Raw genomic sequence first — 23,495 nt, forward strand, 5'->3', positions numbered from 1 at the left:
GAATCTCAATTCTTAGGTTCCTCTCTCTGGTACTAGTACAACTGGACTAGCCCATGGACTTGTAGATGGCTCAATAACCCCAAGGTCGAGCATCTTCTTGACCTCTTCCTTTATATGAGATCTGAAATGATCTGACATTCTGTAGCCCCTGCTTTTGACAGGGCGACTGTCATCAGTGAGAATATCATGCTGGCCCTAAGGGGTCAAACCTGGTGTCAATGAAAACAGGGAGGCAAACTGATTTAACAGATACGTGTACCCCTCCTGCTGCTGCAGAGTCAAATCTGAAGAGAGTTTCACTACTTCAATTGTCTCATCTGAGGGTTGTCCCGTGAGGCGATCAGGGAGAGGTTCACTCTCCTCCTGCTCTTGATCAGAGGCTAAGAGCAAAACTCCTAGTTCTGGTCTGGAAACATAAGCCTTCAGACGGTTAGTGTGATAGACCCCAGGGGCCTCCTTGGGGTTGCCCAAGTCCACTAAATAGTTGACATCTCCACGCTTGCCTACAACCTTAAAGGGTCCAATCCACTTGTGCTGTAAATCTCTCTGCCTTGTAGGTATCATAACCAATACAAGATGGCCTGGAGTAAAGAGCACGTTGGCCTTCTGGCCGTGCCAATGCTTGACCAGAGCCTGACCTGCTTTCAGGTTTTCTGAAGCTTCTGTCATCATCAGTGCCATCCTCTTCCAGAAGCCCAGCACATAGTCAGTGACTCTCACTGGCTGTAGGGAAGGAGCACTCTCCAACCCTTACTTGGTCAGGGCCAAAGGGCCTCTGACTGGATGACCATAAAGAAGTTCAAAGGGGCTAAAACCAACCCCTGCTTGAGGTACGTCTCTATAAGCAAAGAGAAGACATGGCAGTAGAAGGTCCCACTTTCTTCTAACGGGTTCCTCTAAAGCACCTATCATGCTCTTCATCATACAGATAAACCTCTCCACCAATCCATTAGTATGGGTATGGTAGGCTGTTGAGAACTTGTAAGTGACCCCACAGTTTTTCCACATGGTTTGCATGTAGTGGGACATAGTGTTTGATCCCCTGTCAGAGATTACTTCCTTAGGAAACCCAACCTTGATAAAAACACCAAGGAGGGCCTTAGCCACTGCCTGAGCAGTACCAGTTCTCATAGGTATTGCCTCAGGATACCTGGTAGCATGCTCTACCACAACCAATATACATTGGTTGCCTGAGGAAGTTGGAGGGTCTAGGGGACCAACAATGTCAATCCCCACCCTCTCTAAAGGGACTCCCACCGCAGGCAGGGGCACTAAAGGTGCCACAGTCTTGGGTACACTCTTGCCAGAAGTCTGACAAGCGTTGCAGCTCCTACCTACAGAATGTATCTACATCAGCCCCCATCTTGGGGCCAGTAGAAGTACAAAGATGGCCTCACTTTGGTCCTCTTGAAACTCAAGTGAACAGCCACGGTGATCTCATGTGCCAACTGTAGGAACTTTTGTCTCACCTCCTGGGGCACTACCAGTCTCCTGTAGTCCCCTGGGGTAGATTCAGTAGGTTCACTGTAGAGGAGGCCATCCTCCCAGTAAAGCCTATTCTTCCCTGGCTCTTGCCCTACCAGCTGGGAAGCTGTCTGCTGAGGCAGACCTTCTAGAGAGGGACACTCTCTTGTCCTCTGCTGAAGTCTGCTCTAGAGGGTCCACCTTCTGCAAGTAAAGTCTCCAGCTCAGGATGGTCTCTAGGATCCAGATTCCCAATGCAGGGATGGTTTCCCTCCAGCTCTGTCACCAGTAGCTGATTCCACAGAATTTGGTTGGTCCTCCCACTCAGCATTAGCTGGGGAAGGGGTCACTGGGGTGAACTGGGAAAATTATTTCGGGGATGTCCATGTCCCATGAACAAGTTTAGGTTTCAGACCTTTTTTCCAGAGATCTTGGATTTCTCCTTAGTCTCTTTTCTTGGAAGTTGAAGGGTGGCTTCCTGTGGACTGGAGGTATTGAAAATCTCCTTAACCTCAAACTCGGAGTCTCTTAAGGCTGCCTCTCTGGCAAATCCTGTTGTTTGTGCTGGGAGGGCTGGGGGTACTAGATACTACCCCAAGAGCCTTCAAGTCATTCCCCAACAGGACTCGCATACATGCCAACATTCTGTGACCAAAAATCTGTACGAATATTAAAGTTTCAAAAATAGTCAGGCGAGGAGGTAATGATAGGAATAGGGCGCGTCAGCAGCCCATTGTCATTGAGTGCACCCGCGGCGGCGGGCTCATTCAATGACAATGAGGTGCCTGCCACGCCTTCTGCCACCACGCCAGCTCGGGGGAGCCCTTGAAAGACTCCCCTGAGCTGGCGTGGTGGGGGGCTGATGGTGCCTTTTGTCAAAGGCACCCACGGCAGAGGGGTGCATTTAGCCCACCGCTGTGGGTGCCTTTTGACATCAAAAGCCTGCATGCTGCGCCTTCTCCCGCTGCGCTAGCTCGGGGAAGTCCTTGAAAGACTCCCCCGAGCTGGCGTGGTGGGGGGCTAATGGCGCCTTTTGTCAAAGGCACTCACGGCGGAGGGGTGCATTTAGCCTACCGCCGTGGGTGCCTTTTGACATCAAAAGCCTGCATGCCGCGCCTTCTCCTGCTACGCCAGCTCGGGGGAGCCCTTGAAAGACTCCCCTGAGCTGGCATGGGCAAAAAAAAAATGTTTTTATTTTTTTTAAATGGGTATTTGTTGCCAATAAAGCGGTAGGCAGTAGGACTGCTTAAAAAGCGGTATTTTACCGCCTAAATTGGTAGGGTTGGCAAGTATGGACTCTCCCTGGCACTTCATTTTGTACACTAACAGGGATCCTAACAGTCATGTTATTGCACTGAATGAGAGCTGGCAGAATAGGAACCATTTGGATAGGGCCTCCTGCACGTTTAGTGGGACTTTTGGGTGCCTTAGCTATATCATCAAGTTTGAAAAAACTTTCATCAACCACTGTTAATGATTGCCCCAGTGTCTCTCGTGGCAGGAGGCTCCTGACCATCTACAAGAACAATGTCCTTACAATATTCTTTTGGTGTTGTCTGGAATGGTGTTATAAACATCCACATTCTGGTATTCCCACAGACCTAGGGACACTATATATACACTGGCTTGAACTCTGCTGGGGTCTTCAGCCAGTAGTTGTGTGCACTTGCCATTTGTTCTTCTCCCTCAGGGATGAAGGCTAAGGAGCAGTGTGGACCCCTGAAGGTTTACCCTTACATCTGGGACCCCCTTTCACATGGTCTACAGATCCACATAAACATTTTCCAAATGTCCTTTGGAATGGGGGTTTCTGTTGACCTCCCTCTGGTTTGGCACCTGAGGGTTCACTAGACCTACCAGGTTTCCCATGAGATTTACACTTGTTATGTTGTGGCCCTCTTTTGGATAGTTGGAATTAGAATTCTCTTTAACCTCTTTCTTGTGCTGCTTCCCCTCTTCCTTTTTGTGAGTAGACCCAGAATCCCTATGAGTGGCCTTGTTGGCTACCCAGAAGTCAGTTGCTTGTGCTAGCTTTTTAGGATCAATTTCCTTAGTCAGCCAAGTGCTGTCTCAGCTCAGGAGAGCAGGCATCAAAAATAGATTCAAGGGGAGAGCACCAGCGGGCCTGTCCTGAGCAGACTGAGAGAGGCGGCAGTCTGCAGCATACGGGACCCTCTGGCCCGGTCCTCGCGGGAGAAGCGGAGCAGTGTAGGCGGGCCCCTGGCTGAAGGGGGTACCTGCAGTGGGGCAGCCTCCTGCGGGGTAGTGGGACGGCCTCCTGCGGGGTAGTGGGACTCATGGAGAGATCTCTGGCTGTGGAGTGAGGAGTCCTGGGCAGTGAGAAGGCGGCGGCGGAGCCAGAGTGGCGCTGGTCCCCATGGTGGCTGCGCCCCCTTGCATTCGCCGGCGAGTACGCTGAAGGACCGTGGAGCAGGCGCCCCGAGCCGGTGCTGTCGTCGGGTGGCTGGCTGTATAGCGCGGGCCATCTCGTGTGGAGGATCAGAGGGGCCCGGTGTCGGCGGATGACTGCCGGGAAAACCTGGCAGGAACAGGAGAGGAGGAGTGCCCGGGGTCCGTTGTCGGCCGGCCGGGAGGCCGCTTCCCCATCGGGCATTGAAGGAAGACGGAGGTCCCGGCAGCGAGCCAGTGAGTGCAGTGGCCTGGAGTATGCCCAAGGGAGGTAATGGGGGGGCCCGTGGTCAAAGTCAAGCCCGGGAGGGAAAGGACCTGAGGGATGGCCCGGTAGGCCCAGTTATTAATTTTACTTACTAAGGGGGAAACCCCCCAGGACTGAAGTGGGGAGATGCAGCAAGGCGCTACGGCGACAGGAACAGCAGAGACTTGGCCTTTGATAGCCCCTGCTCGCCCCAGCCCAGGCTTTTCGTGGGGCTTGTAGTGTGGCCCTGGGATCCCTACCTGTGGGGGGTGAGAGCAGGAGTGGGAGGACCCGGGCGGCAAGTGCCGGATAAAGGGAAGTCCTGGAGGACAGCCCTGGGGGAGGCAGGAGGAGTGTGGTGGAGCCAGTGGTCCCGACGCAAAGGTGTGGGACATTCACAATGAGCAACTCGAGAGGCTGGGCAAGAGGTCTGCTGTGGGGCAGGAGGGAACCATGACTACGAAAGCCAAGGGAAAAGGAGGACGCACCCCCCACAACTCGAGCAATATGTCTGGCACCCTCCGCTCCCTGTGGACCCGCAGGACTCCAGAGAAGGAGCTAAGAATGACCAAGAAGGGGCAACGGATCACAATTCCCCGGAAACCGCTCAGGGGATGGCCTTGATGTCAAAACAGGGCTTCTTGGGTGAGGTGCATAATTTGCAGACCAACCTCAGCAAAACGTTTCAGGATAAATTTTAGCTCATGCGAGCGGATCTGAACGAGGCTTTAGGGGAGATCCGACAGGAGATGCGTCAACTGGGGGAAAGAGCGGATCTCCTGGAGAAGGGCCTGCAGGATGTGGACAAGGATATAACCGCTAATAGTGAAGCTATCGAAAGATTGGATGTGGCCACCTGGAACCTGGGGGCACAGGTGGAAGACTTGGAAAACGGTTCCCATAGGATCAGTATTAGGGTGAAATTGTTGCCAGAAACAGTTAAAGACAAGGATCTGAAAGAAGTGACTCGGGCCATTTTCGCAGAAATATTGGGAATAGACTCCCCAGAGAAGGTTGAGCTGGACCATGTCCACAGGGTAGGAAGAGCCCCTAAAGGAGTAGCTCCAAGACCAAGGGATGTGTTGGCTGCCTTCGATAGGTACGCTCAGAAGGAGGCTGTTCTTCGGTCGGCACGGCAGAGGGAACCGATAATGTACCAAGGCCAACAGATAGCTCTCTATCAGGATCTGGCAAGCAGCACATTAGTAAAGAGGAGACTGATGGGTCCCATTCTGAAGGTTCTCAGCGGAAAAGGCATTAGATACAATTGGACCTTTCCATTTGGCCTAGCGTTTGAATGGGAGGGAACTGCGAAACGCATTACAACAGTACAGGAAGGAGTTGATCTGCTGCAAATTGATCCGGAGTCTAACCCAGAACGGAGCTCCCCTCAAACAAGTGATCACAGACCTAGATTGAGGGCTTGGGAGTGGTCAACGGTGGGGGAAAAAAGGAGGGCTCAGAAGGGGGGCAAGTTATGTCCCACAGGGAAGAATGGGGAGGAGGAGACAGGAGCACAGGATGGGCCCTAAGCATCGGGTGTGACAGGGGTGGTGTGCCTCAAAAGGGATCAATAGAATGGGACATGGCGGGGAGAGGAGCAACTATCTGAGATCAGGTCATCTTGGGACGAATAAGGGCAGGAGTGTCCGTGAGGACTGGGGGGGGGAGTTTGGGGGTTTAGGGGAGGGGGCGGACTCACCCTAAATTGGGGTTGCAAGGAGGGGAGGCAGGAGGGAGCCACAGCTGCCAATCGAATAGGTCGGGCTTGGGAGGATGGGGGGGCGGAGATGAGAGGGGCAGAAGAAGGCGGGAGGATATTTGCACCCCCCCCCCAGGAGGGGAGGCAGTGCGCCTTTACGGGTGATCCCAGGGTAGGGTGGGTAAGTAGGCGGAAAAAGGGGCTTGGTGCTTTAACGCAGCTTTTTAGGTGGTTAACGCATAATGTGAGGGGGCTAAAACCCCCCCCAAACAAAACAAACAAAACTGGAGCAATTCACCAGGTCTCATAAACCGGATGTGCTGGCGCTGCAAGAGACTCATCTGCTACGGCAGGATCAGGGTCGCTTGCGCTTGAAGGGCTTCCCACAGATACTGTTCGCATCAGGCCCAACAAAGAAGGGGGGGGGTAGCCCTGGCCTTCGGGGTGGGGAGTAACTTTAGACCCCAGGATATCCTTGGAGACAGTAACGGGAGATATATTATGGTGAGGGGGGAGATGATGGGCTTGTGTTATACCATCGCTTCGGTGTACGGCCCTATGTAGGTCAAGACCAATTCCTGCATGAAACCCTGGGCACGCTAGAAAACTTTGAGAGGGGACAAGTGATACTGATGGGGGATTTCAACCTTGCTTGGGACAGGAGGCGGGACCGGTCTCGGGAAGAGAATGAAGGGAGTGGCGTCTCCCCGATTAAGGGAGAGATGGGAGGAGGCCGGGTTATGAGATGTATGGCGAGCTTTACGGGGAGAAGAGGAGGGGTTGGCCTTCCTCTCTGATGTCCACAAAACCCAGTCACGAATTGACTACATCTGGGTATCTGCCAGCCTGTTGGGAACTCCTGAGAGACCAAGTGCTGAAGGGGGAGATCAGAGGCAAGATCCGGGAGTTCTTTGAGAGGAACAACGGCTCGGATACGAGTCAGAGCACAAGGTGGGATGCCTTAAAGGCGACCTTGATGGGGGAGCTCATCGCTATAAAGGCAGAGAGAAACGGGCAGCTGAGAGGGCTGGAGACTCCGCTGGAAAGGGAGGTCGAGGCGGCTAGGATGCAGGTACAAGAGACCCCGACAAGGCAGGTTTATATGGAGTATAGGCTTGTTGAAGGACAGTTGGGGATCCTGAGGACTAAAAAAGCAGAAGAAGCCATGCTAAGGGTGAGGCAAAAATTCTACGCAAAGGCTAATAAAGTTGACTCGCTTCTGGCCTGCCTCCTGAGAGGACAGAGGGAGCAGAAGGTTATAACGGCCATCAAGGATGCTGAGGGCAGGAGACTCACTCGGGCCGAGGAGATAAAGGGGAGACTAGTGGAGTTTTATGAAGCATTATACTCCTCACAGTGCCCATACCAGCAGCCAGAGAAATAATTTCTGGAGAACCTGCCCCTCTCGCGATTATCTAGGGAGGATGGCGAAGAGCTGGGCTGTCCCATCACGGAGGACGAGGTGAGGGCCACCATTGCGTCACTCCCACATAATAAGGCTCCCGGACCTGATGGCTTTCCGGCTTCCTTTTATAAAACCTATTCACACCTTTTGGTCCCGCATTTAACAGAATTATTCACCACGTTTAGCAGCGAGGGCGGGATTACCCCTACGATGGAGGAGTCCAAAATTACCCTTATCCATAAAGCGGGGAAAGATCCGGAAGATTGTACTTCCTACCGCCCTATTGCTCTTATAAACAGAGGCAAAAATGTTCACCAAAATATTGGCGAAGCGCCTGGAAAGGCATCTGCCGTTGCTGATCCACCAAGACCAGGCAGGGTTTGTGGTGGGGAAGCAAACCGCCGATAACATCAGGAGGGTAGCCCCCTTGGTAGAGAAGTCCCGTAACACGACCACTCTGGCGATCCTCTTGGCACTTGACGCTGAGAAAGCGTTTGATCGGGTGGAGTGGTCGTTCTTATTTCAGGTGATGGAAAGACTGGGCTTGGGGACTGGGTTTATAAGTATGGTCGCTGCCAATTATAAGAATCCTCCGTCGCGTATTTTGGTGAATGGGGAAATGTCCAAGCCCTTCAGACTGCGGCAGGGAACTAAGCAGGGGTGTCCCCTCTCTCCGTTGCTCTACGCAATATATTTGGAACCACTTCTCCAGGCAATACGGGAGGCGATGGACATTCAGGGAATACGATTCGGGGGGGCCCAGCATAAGGTAGCGGCTTTTGCTGATGACATGTTGCTCACGCTAACAAACCCAAAAGTGTCCATCAAGGCCAGCATAGATCTACTTACCAAATATGGGGAACTGTCCGGATTGCGAGTCAACCTCCAGAAGTCAGAGCTAATGAATCTGTCCTTAGGGGAGCCTGAAGCGAGAGAGACCAGGGAAATTTCCCCGTTTAAATGGAGTCCGACTGGGCTGCGATACTTGGGGGTCATGATAACCCCCTCACCGGCGGGCTGGTTCGGGGCAAATTATGAGCCCATGTTATTGGCTATCAAAAAAGACTGAAGGAAATGGGGCGCCCTGAGGATATCCTGGTTGGGAAGTGGGGCTGTTCTAAAAATGGTGATTCTCCCCCGTGTGCTCTACTTGTTTGAGGCCATTCCCCTGCCTGTCCCGGAAAGCTTCTTTAAGAAATTAGATCAGGCGGTCAAGGAATTTGTCTGGGGGGGCAAGAAGCTGCGCTTATCCAAGCACTTACTTAAAAGCGTCTAGGGGGAAGGGGTGCCTGGCATTCCCTGATTTTCGCCATTATTACGAAGCGGCACAGCTCAGAGTAATCGGGGAATGGTTTTCGGTGGACTATCTTAAGCACTGGGTAAAAATTGGACAAAGCTGTAGATTGGCACCATTTGGGGGAAGTATTGTGGCTCCCACGAAGGCTGAGACAGCCCCACCTCTACTTAAGTGCGATCACGAAGGGAGTGGTGGATAGTTGGGTTAGGGCGGTGGAGAGGCGAGGAATTACGACCTTCCCTTCGCCGTTCACTCCTATCTTTAATAACGAGGACTTCACGCCGGGGCTGGAGATAGGGGCGTTTTTGAAGTGGGAAAGTGGGGGTTGTAGCACCCTAAGGGACATGTTCAATGGGGCTAAAGTTAAAACGTTTGAGGAATGCAAGCGGGAGTTCGGGGTGGGCGAGCGAGAGCGGAACCGATACTTCCAGATTAGGCACTGGGTAATGTCTGTAGAGGTGAGAAAAGCCGCGACCCGAGACCTAACGCAATTTGGACGATTTCTATTAACGCACGAGGGGTCCAGTGGATTAATCTCGGACCTCTATAGGCAACTAGAGCTCACAGGCTCGAAAACCCCCCTGGGCGTACATGAGGAACTGGGAGCAGCAATCAGGAGTCAGATTTGGTCAGGAGGACAGGTAGAGACTGTGGAAACAGATCCCAAAGATGGCAAAAGCGATCCAATTACAGGAGACATGGTACAAGTATATTTATTGCTGGCATTATACGCCGGCCCATCTACACGCGATGTAGCCGGCTACCTCGGGGAAGTGCTGGAGGGGCTGTGGGAAAGAAGGTACTGTGGCTCATATATGGTGGGACTGCCCCATAATCCGGTCTTTCTGGTGCGATCTCGCACGGGCCCATACCCAGGCTCTGGGGGAGAGAGTCAGCCAGGATCCCCTGGAGACACTCTCGGGAAAGAGTGGGCAGGGGGGTGATAGGGTGAGGCAAGGATGTACCAAGGTGAAAGTGATCTTCACCTTGGCGGCGATGACCCTCATCGCACAGAGATGGAAGACTCCCTCGGTCCCGACAGAGCAAGATTGGCTAAGGAAATGTGGAACATAGTTTTGATGGAATGGGCTACGTATGCCGCCAATAACAAGTTGGAGAACTTCTCTGCAGATTGGGGAGAGGCACTGGCCTATTTGAAAGGGGAATTCAGGGAACAATGGTGCCCTCAAAGACTCAAGCTATTGGACATCTATGGTTAATGGGTGGGAAGGGGAATGACCGGGAGGGAAGGACTATTGGAGCTGTGGAAAGGGTGGGGGAAAAGGGGGTTTAATTTGTTCTTGTTTGGACTGGCTGTTTTTTTTTCTTAGTGTATTATGATGAAACTAATAAAAAGAAACTTAAAAAAAATATATATTCAAGCAAAAAAAGATTTCTCATTCCTTCAAAGGTGTGTACTATGTCTTTTTGAGGGTCCTAAACCTCATAAGGTATTGGGAAGGAGCCTTCCCATATCTGGCTCTTAATGCCAGTTTAACTGACTCATCCTTTCTGTCACTGGCACCCAACCCCATAACAGCATCACAACCATTCAGGGGGAGCCTAGACATGCGCCATGGAATCAAATCATTCCCACTTATTCATTGAAGACTATAGGTGTATTCAAACATACTCAGCCAATCCAATACATCAAGTTTAGGTTCATACATACTCACTGCTTCTTTAGGCAGGCGAGGCCTCTTGGGACTAGTAGACCTGGAAGACTCTGAAAGGGAAGCAGAATCAAGGGACATCTTTATCATTTCCATTTCATGCTGCATTTCTCTTTTTCTTAGTTTCACCTCTTGATGTTGGTTTTCAGATTGCGCATCCAGTTTCTTGAACTCCAACTCTAATCTTAGTCTCTAAAGTGAAATATATTCTGGGCTTAGATTTGAACCTTGTTAGGGTCACACTGGGAAGTGACTGAGGTACAGGGGCTGGCTGCGGAATGGTGCGGTCTCCCTTATGGGGACTCCTCTCCCTCCTCTGGCTCTTCTTGCTGATTGGAGTGTGACTCTAAACTAGCATCCTCATCATTATCTTCCACATTATGTTGGTTAGTAGGTGTTACAGGCCTACTACCCAAGCTCTGGTGATTTAACAACCTTACAATCCACATTTTTTTTCCTTTCAGGGTCAGACCCCTACTTTTAAACACATCTTTCAGTTGTTCTACTATCAGGCAACTCAGGGCTGACTCATTAAAGTTATCCATATTTGGCATGTTGCAGTTACTTATCTTTTTTGGTGGAGCTTAGTCTTGTGGCTGGTTTAGTTGGGCACAAGTACCTCAAATAGTCAATGTAACCACTCTACGCCACTCCCGGGCTTGCAACAAGGGTTGGGTAAGAATTGGCGCAGTCGCGCTAGACTACACAACACTTATCTTGGTATTAGGTAATCCACCTTTTGGTATAGGTCTGTACTACACAAGTTGGTAGTGTGACTGAGCAGCCAGGCCTATTTTAAGAGGGGTAAATGTGAACTTTAGAGCTGTACGAATGAAATCCGTAAATACAATTAGCCAAGTAACACACTCAAGCTTTCAGTTATAGTTATTTAATTAACATCCATTTTAAAATAAGCATTCATTAAAAAGGCAACTTGTTGTTTGTTGTAACAAGTTAAATATACTTTAAAATGACTTTCCAGATTTAAAACAAGTTGGTGGATAATCTTTGGATATGCTTCTTACACAATTCCTGCACCCTGAGGGGACTTCAATCACAAGGACAGTAATGGCATTTATATATCACACTAGTAAACATTGCAGATTCTGAGGTTGCAGAAAGTAAAGGTTAGGGAAGGAAACAGATTAGACAGTTTCTCAGTATATGTGAGGACAACTAAATCTTCCAATGAAATCTAGATAAGCCTTTCCCAGCAGTAACCGTATATAACAAGCTACCACCTTTGAGGGACAAACAGTATCAACGTCAATGGACTAGAAGAGTTTTCAGGGTGCCAGGGTAGGCAAAGTAATTTGGGACACACTCTATGGATCTGATGCACTTCTTAGATCAAGTCTTGCACAAAGTTAGAGAGGCTTGTTGGCCCACAAGTTGTTAAGCCTGTGAAAAGAGAGTTGAAATCATCTCTAAAAGGTAAACCAATGCAATTCCCAACTGAAAAGAGCGTGGCTAAAAGGCAAAAAGGTAAGTACCCCAAGCCTACACCATACCCCTGGTTTGAAGAAGAGTGGTCCAAAGGGATTCTGTCTTTCTACTATGGTGCAGACCCTTCTTCCTGAGCCTCAGTTGTGGGGACAAGAGGGTGGATGTCTGGAGGCCTCATGCAGCGGTACTTGGTTGGCAGTCGACAGCTACGGGCTTTTTCGGATCAGCGGCACCTCACAGTTTCAGCACTTGGCACACAGCACCGTTGTGGATCCTGGACACTGGACTCTTTGCTGCCTTGGTCCTGCACTCTGTTGAGGGCAACCTGGAGCTGGAGGTCCTGCTTCTAGAGGGTCCTTAGGAGGCTCCTGGAGCTTCTAGCCGGATTCGTTCCATGGCAGACATTGCACTCGACTACAGATACTGGACCCCTGGTATTGGGCTTGCGAAGCAATGGGGAGTCGCAGCAAGTCTGGGATGGTGGTCCAGTGGAGTTTGTTGGTCCCACTAACCCTAGGGGAGAAGTCGTTCCATCCGGAGCGTGTCTGTCGAGGTGAAAAAGGAGTTAAGCACAACAGCAGGGCTTCACCAGGCAATTCAAAGGTCCAGGAGGTTAAAGTAAGCTTCGTTCATGGTTTCTTCGTCGGGTGTTTCTCCCAGTGGTTGACTCTGCCTGTAGTTCCAAAACCCTTGCCTTTTAAGCAGGTTTCTTCCATTCATGCACAGCCTATGCTGTCATTCACACAGCAGGGTGGCTGCTGTGTGAATGCTGCCAGCTAATCCGGACTAGTTGCATTCAGGCATTCCTAGAGACAAAGGACAGGGGAGTTTCGGGACCCTCCCTCACATGCTGTCCTCCCAGACACACTGGAGCCAGAGGCGGGCATCAGGGCTGAAGCCCGCCAAAGCAAGACAAAGGGCTCAAATCTATCTCAACGCACAGAGTATAACCCCAGAAAGACCTCACAAACAGAAAATGTTGAAAAAAGAAGACTGGGGCCATTTTGATGAAATGGTCACCCTTGGGTGCTGTCCTGCAGCTGAGGTTTCAGTCTGCGGTAGCAAAGCACAATGGTAGGAAAAAGTAAACCACTGTCACCAGCCATTTAAAGTAGTGAGGGTAACATACACATGTTACATGAGTAGGATGAGGGGCTACTAGGTAACCGCCCCCAACAATCCACATGAGGTGTGTGCTGGACCTACAAAGAGAAAAGGTAAGTAAAGTCAATTTCACTTTACTATTCTTGGGAACTGTAGTTCACACAAGAAAAAATATTTAAAGCTTGTGAGAAATCTAAAGGACTTCTCAGTTACACTGCATTGAAGGTGCTGTGTCACCATAGAAAACGCAGATGCCTATGGAGTTTGCCAGACTCCAACAACAGTGAAAACACAAAATCCAAATCGGGTAAAAACAAATGAGGGAGTGAGAAAAAGGTCTCACTCGCTCTAGGGTTAAAATTAAAAAGTCCTAAGTCCAGCAAAAGAGCTGGGGGTCTCTAAGGGTGAAGGGAATTTGCACAGAAATTATAATTCTCCCTAACATTAGTGTTTATTTGTCTACTGTGTCAAATGCTGCCGAGAGGTCAAGGAGAACTAGGAGGCAAGAATGGCATCATCAAGGATTTTAAGGGCATAGTAGCCATTTCTGTGCTGCATTTTGGCTGAAGCTAGATTGGTAGGACTGATCAAGGTTATTGGTTTTGATATGCTGGAGTAGTTGTGTGGCTACTGCTTTCTCTATGCTCTTACCTATAAAGGAAAGATGGGTAAATGGGCGGTAGTTGCTGAGATCGTCGGGGTCAGTGTTGGTCTCTTAGGAAGCGGGAGGATTTGTCCAGTCTTGAGGGTCGAGGGCAAGGTGCCTTGAGTTGGGCAGGTGTTGATGATTGTTGGGTAAAGGAGGAGGGATTCAGTCACAATGGACTTCAGTAAGGAAGCACTGAGGATGTCATCCGCATATAATGTGGCTTTAAGGGATGTTGAGGTGGCAGCAACATCTTCCATAGTTAGTGTCTTGAAAGTTGTCCGGGTATTTGTGGTTTTGCGAGATGGGACGTGTATCGTGCTGTCAGTTGTGGTGTTGGAGTCTGTGCTGCTGGATCATGTTCATCTTGCGGTGGATTTTTAGATGGAGTGTGTTACGGGTGGGTCGGGTAGACGGTTAATGCAGTGCTTTGATGGCTTTGAAGAGGGCTCTGCTTTCATTGTTGGTTTGGTTATGGTGTTTTGGTAGTCGTTGGCCTTGGCAATGTTGAGCAGTCACCTGTGTGTAGCACAGAGTTCCTTCAGCAGGGCAAGGTCTTATGTGCTGGAGGATTTTCGGCAATTCTTTTCTTCTTTTCTGATGGTTTGTTGAGGTTGTTGAGTGTAACAGGGTGCTGAAGGTTTAGGCTTGAGGCTGCGCCATTTCACTGGGGCATGGTGGGTGATGTTTTTTTGTGAGGGTGGTTTTGCATTCTTGGGGACGCAAGTTGCAGTCCTGGTTCATCAGAGATACATCAGCACATGTGAGGTGCAGTCTGGTAAGGTCTTCTGTGAGAGCCTCCCCAGGGAAGTTCTTGAAAGATCTGAAGGCTTTATTTGTTGGTTTTCAATGGCTTTGCTTGAGACGTGTGGTTTGACTAATCTTAAAGGGGATTTACAGATGGCCCGACCAGTTGAGCAGAATAGGAGATCTGTGATGAAGGGTGGTTAGTGTGGTGATGATGAGGTCGAGGATATTGGTTCTTTCTTGTGCTGGGTTAGGTTCAGTGCATCGAGTAGGCAGTGGAGATCTTTCGTCATTGATTTGGTTGCTGGGTTGCCAGGGATGTTTAAGTTGCAGAGTAAGATGTTGTTGATGTCCGTGAGAGACAGCGTGGTGACCAAGTCCGTGAAGTCTACGATGAAGGAGGTGTTGTAGATGAGACGAAAAGTGACCGTTTCCATTGGGGAGAGCTGTACGTGGCAGGATACGTTTTTTAAAGAGGCAATGGTGGCGACGTCCTGGTGGGTGAATGTCCATGATGACAAGGCCTCCGCAGATCTTTTTTGGATGATCTCGTTGTAGAATTCTTTAGCCGTTGTGGGTGAGGACATCTAGAATGTGGGTGGAGGTAGATAGCATCCAGGTCTCAGTAATGACGATGGCATCCAAGTGATGTGTGGTGATGGAGACGGCGATGTCAGCTGCTGGTTGATTGCTGAGCAGTTAATGGGGAGCATCAATTTTCGTGTAATGGCAGATGGAGTGGTGACATGGGTGAGGTTGCTGTGATGCGTTGTCCGTGATTTTTCTGTTGGGCGGTGTATTTGGCGATAGGTGGTGATGGTAGGAATGGGCTGTTGGGAGGGAGGAGTGAAACATATATTCAAGGGAGCTTACCTGATGTTAAGAGAGGCAGAGGTTCTGGTCCTGGGTCCTCCAGGTCCCAACAGGAATTACCCTTTTCTTCATCTGCCCTTCCTTTCCAACGCCTGTGCGAGAGACGCCCTTGATTAAAGAGTTACGAGCAGAAAGGAAGGGGCAGGGATATGAAGGTGGGTGGGGCCTGGATCCACTTGCACCTACTCAAAATGCAAAGGAAAACAGGGAGGAGGGCTGCTTATTTAGGGAAAAGGGGTGGAAAAACAAGAAGGCACCAACAGATTAACAGTGATTGGCAGGTGGGCGGGGCTTAGGCCACCTGACCTAGATCCTCTTAGACCTGCTCACCAACTGCTCTTCCACACCGCCAAAGTGGGCAGGGCTTAACCCCTGTTTAAAGACCTTGTCTTTGCACATAAATGCTGTGGGTGGGAAAGAAAGGGCCAGATTTGGTAGGCCAATCATCACAAGTGAAGGAATACTTAAGCAGGAGACAGGAAGGGTGGGCTTATCGGGTGAGGTCAAAGACAGAGGATGACCAAGGATCAGGAGGAAGTGGCGGCTTGTGGAGAAAGTTTGTTCAACCGGTAGGAGTGGTTGTGGTTATGCATTGTGAGTGTGCGTGTTACTGTGTCGACTGAGTAGAGAAGGTAGTGTAAGGAGTGAATTTGAAGTGGGCGAAGGGGATGTTTGAGGAGGTGGGGTAGTAGTGTTGTAGGAGTAGTATTGTAGGAGAAAGAGTATTACACGGAGCAGTAGCAGTGTGAGGAGAGTTAGTACCAAAGGTTGGAGGCAAGCGATACGTGCAGTGAAACAACTGAGGGTCAGAAGAAGAGGAAGTAATCAAAGTAGAGAGGATAAGGTGACAGTGTTAAGGAGAGCCAAGGCGCTACCCCCACCCCCAGTACGACACTAACGTTTGGTGGGAGTTTGGAAAATCTAGAAAGTACCTGAGCAAGTTAGATAGCCTGCACTTAGGAATTCATAACATAATACTTGCACATAGTAGGGGTCAACCTGAAGTAGTATTGAGTGGTGGACTCTGGGTTAGGGAGGAGGGACGGCCCCACCAAGAACTTAATAAAAACCCTTGAATTATCCGAGAGACAGTGTTTTTCCGTTGCATCTGTTACATAGACATGTTGCCTAGCTCTCTGTACGTTAGTTGTGTTTACTGATTCTTTCCTGAAGCTTGCTCCTGTTCAGTTTTGTTATGTTAAATAGTTTTTGTGAAGTGCAACATTACCCATTTTTATGGCTTTTATGCCATTGTCAGATGTTACAGGTGCTAGGGTGGTGTGGGTTGTCCTCAGGCAACTTGTGTCAACACAAGGAAAAAAAGCTTATTTTTAAGCATCTTCTAAAGGATCGTTTTTTTTAATCTTGTCATTTACACAGGAAAAATTATTGATGGACTACTTGTCATGAGAAAAATCGAGGTGAGTTTTCATTGTATTTCTCTATATTTAACCTACAACAAATATGACTGCAAGACAGAGAGTTACTTTTTAATCTTTATTTTTTGTTGCAATGAATTTGAACTAAATTACCTCCGATTAACATGACATCCACATTCAATGCAACCAACAATTGCTATCTGAAGGCCTCGCCTCCACTGGGAAACCTGTGTAAAGGTGTCTGCATGCTTTGCATTAAGGAACATACAGATCCTTGTTTGTTTAATTGCATGTTACACGACTGTTCAGAGTACCAATGTCTCCTTTATTGAACCCACTCCCTTCTGACCTACCGAAGACCATTTCAGTGAATCTTCATTCGATTCTATTGATTGTGGTTTTTCAGTCACTAGACCTTCTTCATCCAGTGCGTTCTTGCTTTCAAATTGTAATTTTTAAAAATGGTAATACATAATTTTTCCCTGATCATGTTGACATTTCAGAAGGCATTCCCCGCCGATCTGTGGTATGCCTGTTTGTTTGCCAGTGACTATTATTTTTCTTCCAAGAAGTGTACTGTACGACTTAGCTGAGCACATCATCATCATACCTACCCACCCACACAGGGGGTAACTCTTGGGATCTCTGATTCATCTCCACCTCCCCGTCAGCCACAAATACTACTGTCATACCATACCTATCTGATCGCTCCATTGTTTCCACCACCATCTCCTTTACATCCTCTGACCTCTCCTCACCATTTGCCTCATCTATTACTAAAAGGAAATGTAAACCTTCTACCGTTCCTTCATTTCTCTCTAACCTACCTTGCTCTCCTCTCCTTAACACCTCATGCCTCTTACACACGGACACTGCCTTCTCCATCATCCAATCAACTACTATGACTCATTCTCCTCCCAATTCACACTGCTAACTTTCACCCCTAAGTCTCCGCACCGTGAACCATGGGTCACCCCGTTCATATGCTCTCTCCACACTGATATGCCTTAGCTGCTGCACAAATGCAGGCATACCCACTCGCATGAGGACCTGAAACTCTACCTTTAACTCTCTCACGTCCTTTCTTGATAGAGCGAAAACAGATTTCTACTGCACCCTTAATGGCTCCATTATCACAGCTATACCTGAATGCTTTGCTGGAACAAATTCTAGAATTAGAGGCTCTCTCCTGACTTCCTCACACTCCCTCCTCCTACATCCTACACTCCGCCTACTCTACCATCATCCTCGGTCTCCATCTCCCCCTTTAGGCACATTAATACTGAATAAGTCCTATCTCAACTAATGAAGGCTAACTCCTCTTGTGCCCCACCAGACCATCTTGCTCCTCAGCTAGTCAAGCCTATTGCCCCTTTAGTGGCTTCTCACTCGCTGAACTCTTCAACCTTCCCTTGGACTCTGCTTGCTTTCCCTCTATTTTCAAAATGGCCACAGTCATACCGCTCCTAAAAAAGCAAGGGGCTGACCCGCATCTACTGGCTAACTTTCACCCTGTGTCTCTTCTTCCACACGACTCTGAAGTACTCAAAAGTGTTCGACCGTCTTCATCTCCTCTGCTAAGCACTCCAACCTATCCTAATTCTCCTTGACCTATCCACTACCTTTGATAGTGTCGATTTCTCTGATTCTCTTAATACTATTTCTTCTTGGGATTCGCGATCGAGCCCTTGACTGGATCGAATCCTACCTGGCACCACACCAATTCTCTGTCTCCTGGATCAACACCTCCCAACTCACTCATCTTACTGTTGGTGTTCCGCAGGGCTCTGTCTTGAGTCCTCTCCTCTTTGCACTCTACAGCTCTGCTCTTGAGGTATTAATCTCTGCCTTTGGATTGTCATAGCAACTCTTTGTGGACAACACCTAAATCTTCCTTTCTTTTCCTGACCTCTTCACTGATCTCTGTATCAAAATTTCAAACTGTCTCTCTGCCATTAAATATTGCATGGCTTTGCATTCTCTGATGTTAAACTCAACCAAAAGAGACATGTTCTTTTTCTCTGCAAAATACTCTCTCTCATCTCTTCCCCCGCCTCTCCAGTTCCCACCTGACATTCATTGCTACTCTTCTTCCGGTAGAAACCTCAGTGTCATCTATGACCCTTTTCACACCTTCTCTACTTAAATTTCCAAAAATACAACAGCGTTCACCTCAACCTCCTAAATATTAGGAAAATCAGGCACCTTCTTAATTTCAACACGGCCAGGCGTCTATTGTATTCTCTAGACTGGACTACTGTGCCAGCATCCTCTTTGGTCTCCCCAACTATGCTTTCTGTCCCCTCGACAAGATCATTAACTTTGCCACCAGGACTCTTTGACCTCCCTCAATTCACACCTACTTTCTCGCACCAGGCTGGATGGTTGATGATGCAAAACAGGGCCATATTTAAAGTTCTGCTCCTGGTTCACCATCTATCCATGGAAAGGCCCCACCATATTTATCCTCATATATCCAACTCTACAAGCCTTTTTCGTAATCTCTGCTCTGTTCCTTGATTACCCTTGTGGTAGCTCGCCCTCCCTTTGCTTCATTTCGCTTCTACCCTTTGTCTTTTCTTGCTCTACTTGCATGGAATACTCTTCCCCCCTGGACATCCGAGAAACAGTCCACAGTGTTTTGTTCAAAATCAAACTAAAAGCCTACCTCCTCGCCTCAGTTACCCTCTTAACCTACCTCTCATCTGTCTTCTAGCTAACATTTTTCCCACGCCTCTACACTGCCTCGGCCCCTCACTTTCTACTGCTTCGAACTCTAGCAGTTCATACATCATGGTCTTAACACAGCGGGCCGCACCACCTGCACTTAAAGAAAAATGTCTAATGTTGGTTTTCCTTAATGTATGTCTACCCCTTTATGTCCCCTGTGGCTGTTCCATTGACCTCACCTCACCCCCCACAACCTGGGAAAAATGTTGCTCAAACTCACCCTATTGTAATAAACTCACTACTTCCCGTCAAATCTGATATCGTATCTATTGTACGCTCTTTTGTGATCAAGAGAGCATTGTTTCTCCCTGTAACTATAAATAAAACATTTGCAATACATCCATAGATTTGAAGATCAAGCATTTAAGAGAATTTAAATTTCTCCCAAGCACCTATTTTTCCTCAAACTGTAGATTTTATTTGCAGCAGGTAAAATAATAACAAAAGAAATACCAGTATATGACCCTTTCAGTACCTTTAGGATGTAGATATACATCTTACAAAAGTGGTCTGGATTTCCCTTCAGATGTATTTATACCTTCCTTAATTGGAAGGTGGGGAGCTGTGCCCTCTACCCCCCGCCATGAGTGCTGAAAGGATCTTCATGAAATACCTCTTGCCCAAACGTTGAGAACTGCTACACCCAATATGTCAGTGTAGTTGTGCTGGAATTCTGCCACTGGTGAGAAGATACTGAATTCTTCCAGGGTTACCCCACACTGTGGTAATGATCCTTCCTACTAAGTGTGGATGCAATGTATATAGTCAATAAAAGGAAGGACCTTCAACTCGTTTTTTAACACAAAATGTACCCTAATTTCATGAACAGGAACCAAACACAACCTCTGCAACAAATATGGGCTGTGCAAAATATACTCTATAGAGAAACTACGTAATTAAAAATATCAAATTATCTTCTTCTTTTCTGAGCACAAGTTTCAAAACATATATACACGACATTTCAATGTACAATGATAAAATAACTCCATCACATATATTTGAGAATGTTATTTTGTGGATCCGTTAGCAGTTACAATGCCAGTTTAATGCATGTTTTATTGGTATGCATATTAGAATTGGTGTTTAAAAAGTTACTCAAGGTGAATGTGCCTATTTCATGCATATTGTGTTTTACAACGTATATAGTGTATGTGATTATTGGGGCTTAAAATGGGAAAGGAATGCAGATGAGAATAGCACCAGTTTCCTTTTCTCCAGCAGATCGATGTTTTCCAATTTGATAGGCTAATCTGCCAAATCATTATAAGAGTGGAACATCAGTGCTCAGGCCTTAAATGTAGCTCACACAATGTGTTGTAAAACTTTCTTTTTCTTCATTTTTCAGAATGTGCCGACTGGACCCAATAACAAGCCCAAATTACCTGTCATCATTTCACAGTGTGGGGAAATGTAGTAAATGTAAGTGACAGAGCACACAGAACAATTTAATGTATGCAAGGCTTATGTTGGCATCTTCGTAACCCAAGTTAACCACTTCCCGCTATGTGCAATGGGCCAAGGAGCTTGTCTAGGAAGGGTACACCAAACAGTCTTCCCCGCTCCCAGGACCACAACAGGAACTTGTAATAGGGAAACCTTTCTGGCAGGATCAACGCTGCATTTCCTAATTGGTGTCATAGTAATACCTAGATAAGGCTAGCATTTTTGTGTTTGTCAAGCATGGTATGCAGCAATCAGTGAAAGCAAATTTATCTGCAAGGTATAGTGTTTTAACCTCGACAGAGCAACCTATTGGAGGGCGTAGAGCAGGGCACTGCAATCAGTGGATTCCTAAAGCGTGCGATTGCTATAAGGAGAATTCAGAAATGTGGCAGACCATGAAGTAGACTCGGACAGCGTCGATGTGCAGGTATGGGTGGAGTGGCAGCATAGTCGCCCATACTAAAACGCCCCAATCCAGTTGTGAAAGGAAGTGTTGGGAAACATTTTCTTTTTGCAACTTTCCCTCTGTAGCTTTCTATGGAACCCCAATTTATTTTCTGTTTTATTGTTCAGCTTCACTTCCCTTGCATTATGCTAATTTATTACAGGGAAACTGACTAGTCCTGTAGACTATCAGTACTGGGAAACTTTGTTTCCCTTTTGAATTCTTGTATTTTTTTGAATTCTTGTATTTTTACATTGCACATAGCACCTTGCAGTGCTGTGCAAAGGGGATAATTTTGTATCCCCACTTTAGTCTCGGGAGGATAGCTCAGGGGCAACATGCTCGTCTTGAATGCTAGTCGAGGCGGAGCAACACAGGTTCGAACCTCGGGTCTGCGCTTAGAAACCTCTGGGTATTAAGTGTGTTATAAATAACCGATTACAATTACAATCCCCATATCTTTTTACACATGGGATTTTTGGTTACCATTATATGTGCCTAAATACGAGCTGGTGGCAGCAGTTACATTTTTACTGTTTTTTTATTAGTCTTGGTGTGCACATTCGTGTTTACCATGTATGGCTACTACATGTGGCTAGTGACGTTAAATAGATGTACCACAGTATTGCTTGTTCTTTGTCCATATTGTAATTTGATCTTCTTTCCTACCTTCTGTGTGTGTGTGTGTGTGTGTGTGTGTTGACAAACCATTGACCGATCATGCATGTAAAATTGATTGTCATTAATTTGCCAATGAATATCACAAGTATTGCACTTTATATTAATAAGGGTAATTCGTTATTGATAAAGAATTAAACCTTTATATTTCTTTCTGAGATTTATTTTGTTAAAGTGAAAAAACATTACTTTTTAGAAGCATGTCAGTTGTGCAAGTACATTTGAAGTCAAAATACATAGACTAAATGTGAATTTTGGAATGTCATTCTAAGTTAACTAAGAATTTCCTTAAATGCCTTTTTAACTGTGTTTTTATTTTTTGCAGCCACATTCAAGATCATTGCATTCCTTCCTGGACTCGTTGGTATCCCCATTTGCACAGCCTCCCTCAAATGTACAGAAAATTACAACGAATGCTTAAACTCGTTTTCACTTCTGTGCGACATTTATGCTTGTGAAGCTTTGCTATGAAGAACCCTTATTTTAAAACAGAATATTCCAGTCTTGCGCTGGAACTTTGTTTTGACGATGTAAATAATTAAAGTGTACAGTCAAACAGCCTCCAAATTCTGTGGCACCAGTTTAAAACTGCACTAATTAACTTAGTTAATTGTGAACTGTTACTTGTGCATTCAAATTGTTATGCCTATCTGTTTGGTCCGTTTTTTAAATAAACGTGTACATCTTCACTGTGGATCTTTCCAATTATTTGATCGCCCATGCAGCGTGCTTTGTGAGTCGCACGAGAAAACGGGGAAAAAGGACACTATGGCCCGTTATATTTCAGTCATGTCCCTTCTTGTGTTCACATGAAGGCAGAGGTATCCCGGTGGAACGTTAATTTTAAAAAATACTAGTGTGCTTTTATTTCCCAAAAATTTATTGAAACATGTTACACAGCAACATACAAAGTCTGCATTAAAATTAGTTGATCATAGACCTTAATTACACAGCTCGTAAACAACCACTACATCTGCATTTTTCTCTCAGTGGCAGGCGCTTATGTCTGAATGCTGTTACATCAAGCAAACCCAGATGAAACTTTATAAGAGGTGTCAAACATGTCTCTGACAACACACCCATTGCTCTTTTTAAATAATGCAATATGAGAAGACAGTAACTTGCCAGGATTACATACCCATCAAGAAATTCAAGATTGCAGCGCTAACCTGTGAATAACCTTGTATGCTTCAACACGCAATTTCTGTGAAACCCACAGAGCTTGACCACAGTTTTGGACATCGACCTGAATCCTTTACACTCAATGGAACATAGTTGTGGCACAAGCCTTTCTCACAAATGCATATCTTTCTTTTTTTAAAGCGACATCAATTATATCAAACCTAGCTCACTTACGTAGACCAGTAAGTAAACACTGAAGATTACATGTGTTGGGGTAAGGAATGAGGAAATAATGAGGCTAAAGGAGCAAATTAAAAGCATTCCCCCACGTATTATTCTAAGATGAGTAGAATTTTCTATTCTAACTCCAGTCCTAGAATATTTGGGCAAAGTGCTTGATTGTTGTGGGGGTGCAAACTTGAGGAAATGTCGCCTCTTGGCGACCTTTTCCCAGGCGACATTACTGGATAACGTTTTAATCTGGTGTCTGAAAGTCATCCGAGCAGAGCAGTCGTGAGCCTGACTGCTTCATATAACTTGTTCCAAAGCATGCACTATACTTCACATGTGTAGAATTGGTGAGACTAATGGGACAAGTACACAGACAGCGCCATTAACGTAAAGAAGTGGGACTGTGCTATTGAGGGAATAACCAAACACTCAAGGCTCATATTCAAAGTTCAAA

The 23,495-nt window shown here is 47.2% G+C and overlaps 1 protein-coding gene across 2 annotated transcripts in view; it reads left to right on the forward strand.

The window, feature by feature from the left end:
• The window catches only part of PPIH (peptidylprolyl isomerase H), a 307,526-nt gene extending 285,149 nt beyond the window's left edge, over positions 1 to 22,377 (forward strand). For both annotated transcript variants that reach the window (XM_069610463.1, XM_069610464.1), the window contains exons 8-10: positions 16,394 to 16,434; positions 20,468 to 20,541; positions 22,014 to 22,377. In XM_069610463.1, coding sequence (XP_069466564.1) covers positions 16,394 to 16,434; positions 20,468 to 20,536 — 110 coding nt within the window. In that variant the 3' untranslated portion in view covers positions 20,537 to 20,541; positions 22,014 to 22,377. The remainder of the gene's footprint in view (positions 1 to 16,393; positions 16,435 to 20,467; positions 20,542 to 22,013) is intronic.
• The last annotated feature ends 1,118 nt before the right edge of the window (positions 22,378 to 23,495 follow it).

This window comes from Ambystoma mexicanum, chromosome 8, assembly GCF_040938575.1.
Source record: "Ambystoma mexicanum isolate Mex_15411 chromosome 8, UKY_AmexF1_1, whole genome shotgun sequence".
NCBI classification, from domain to species: domain Eukaryota; kingdom Metazoa; phylum Chordata; class Amphibia; order Caudata; family Ambystomatidae; genus Ambystoma; species Ambystoma mexicanum.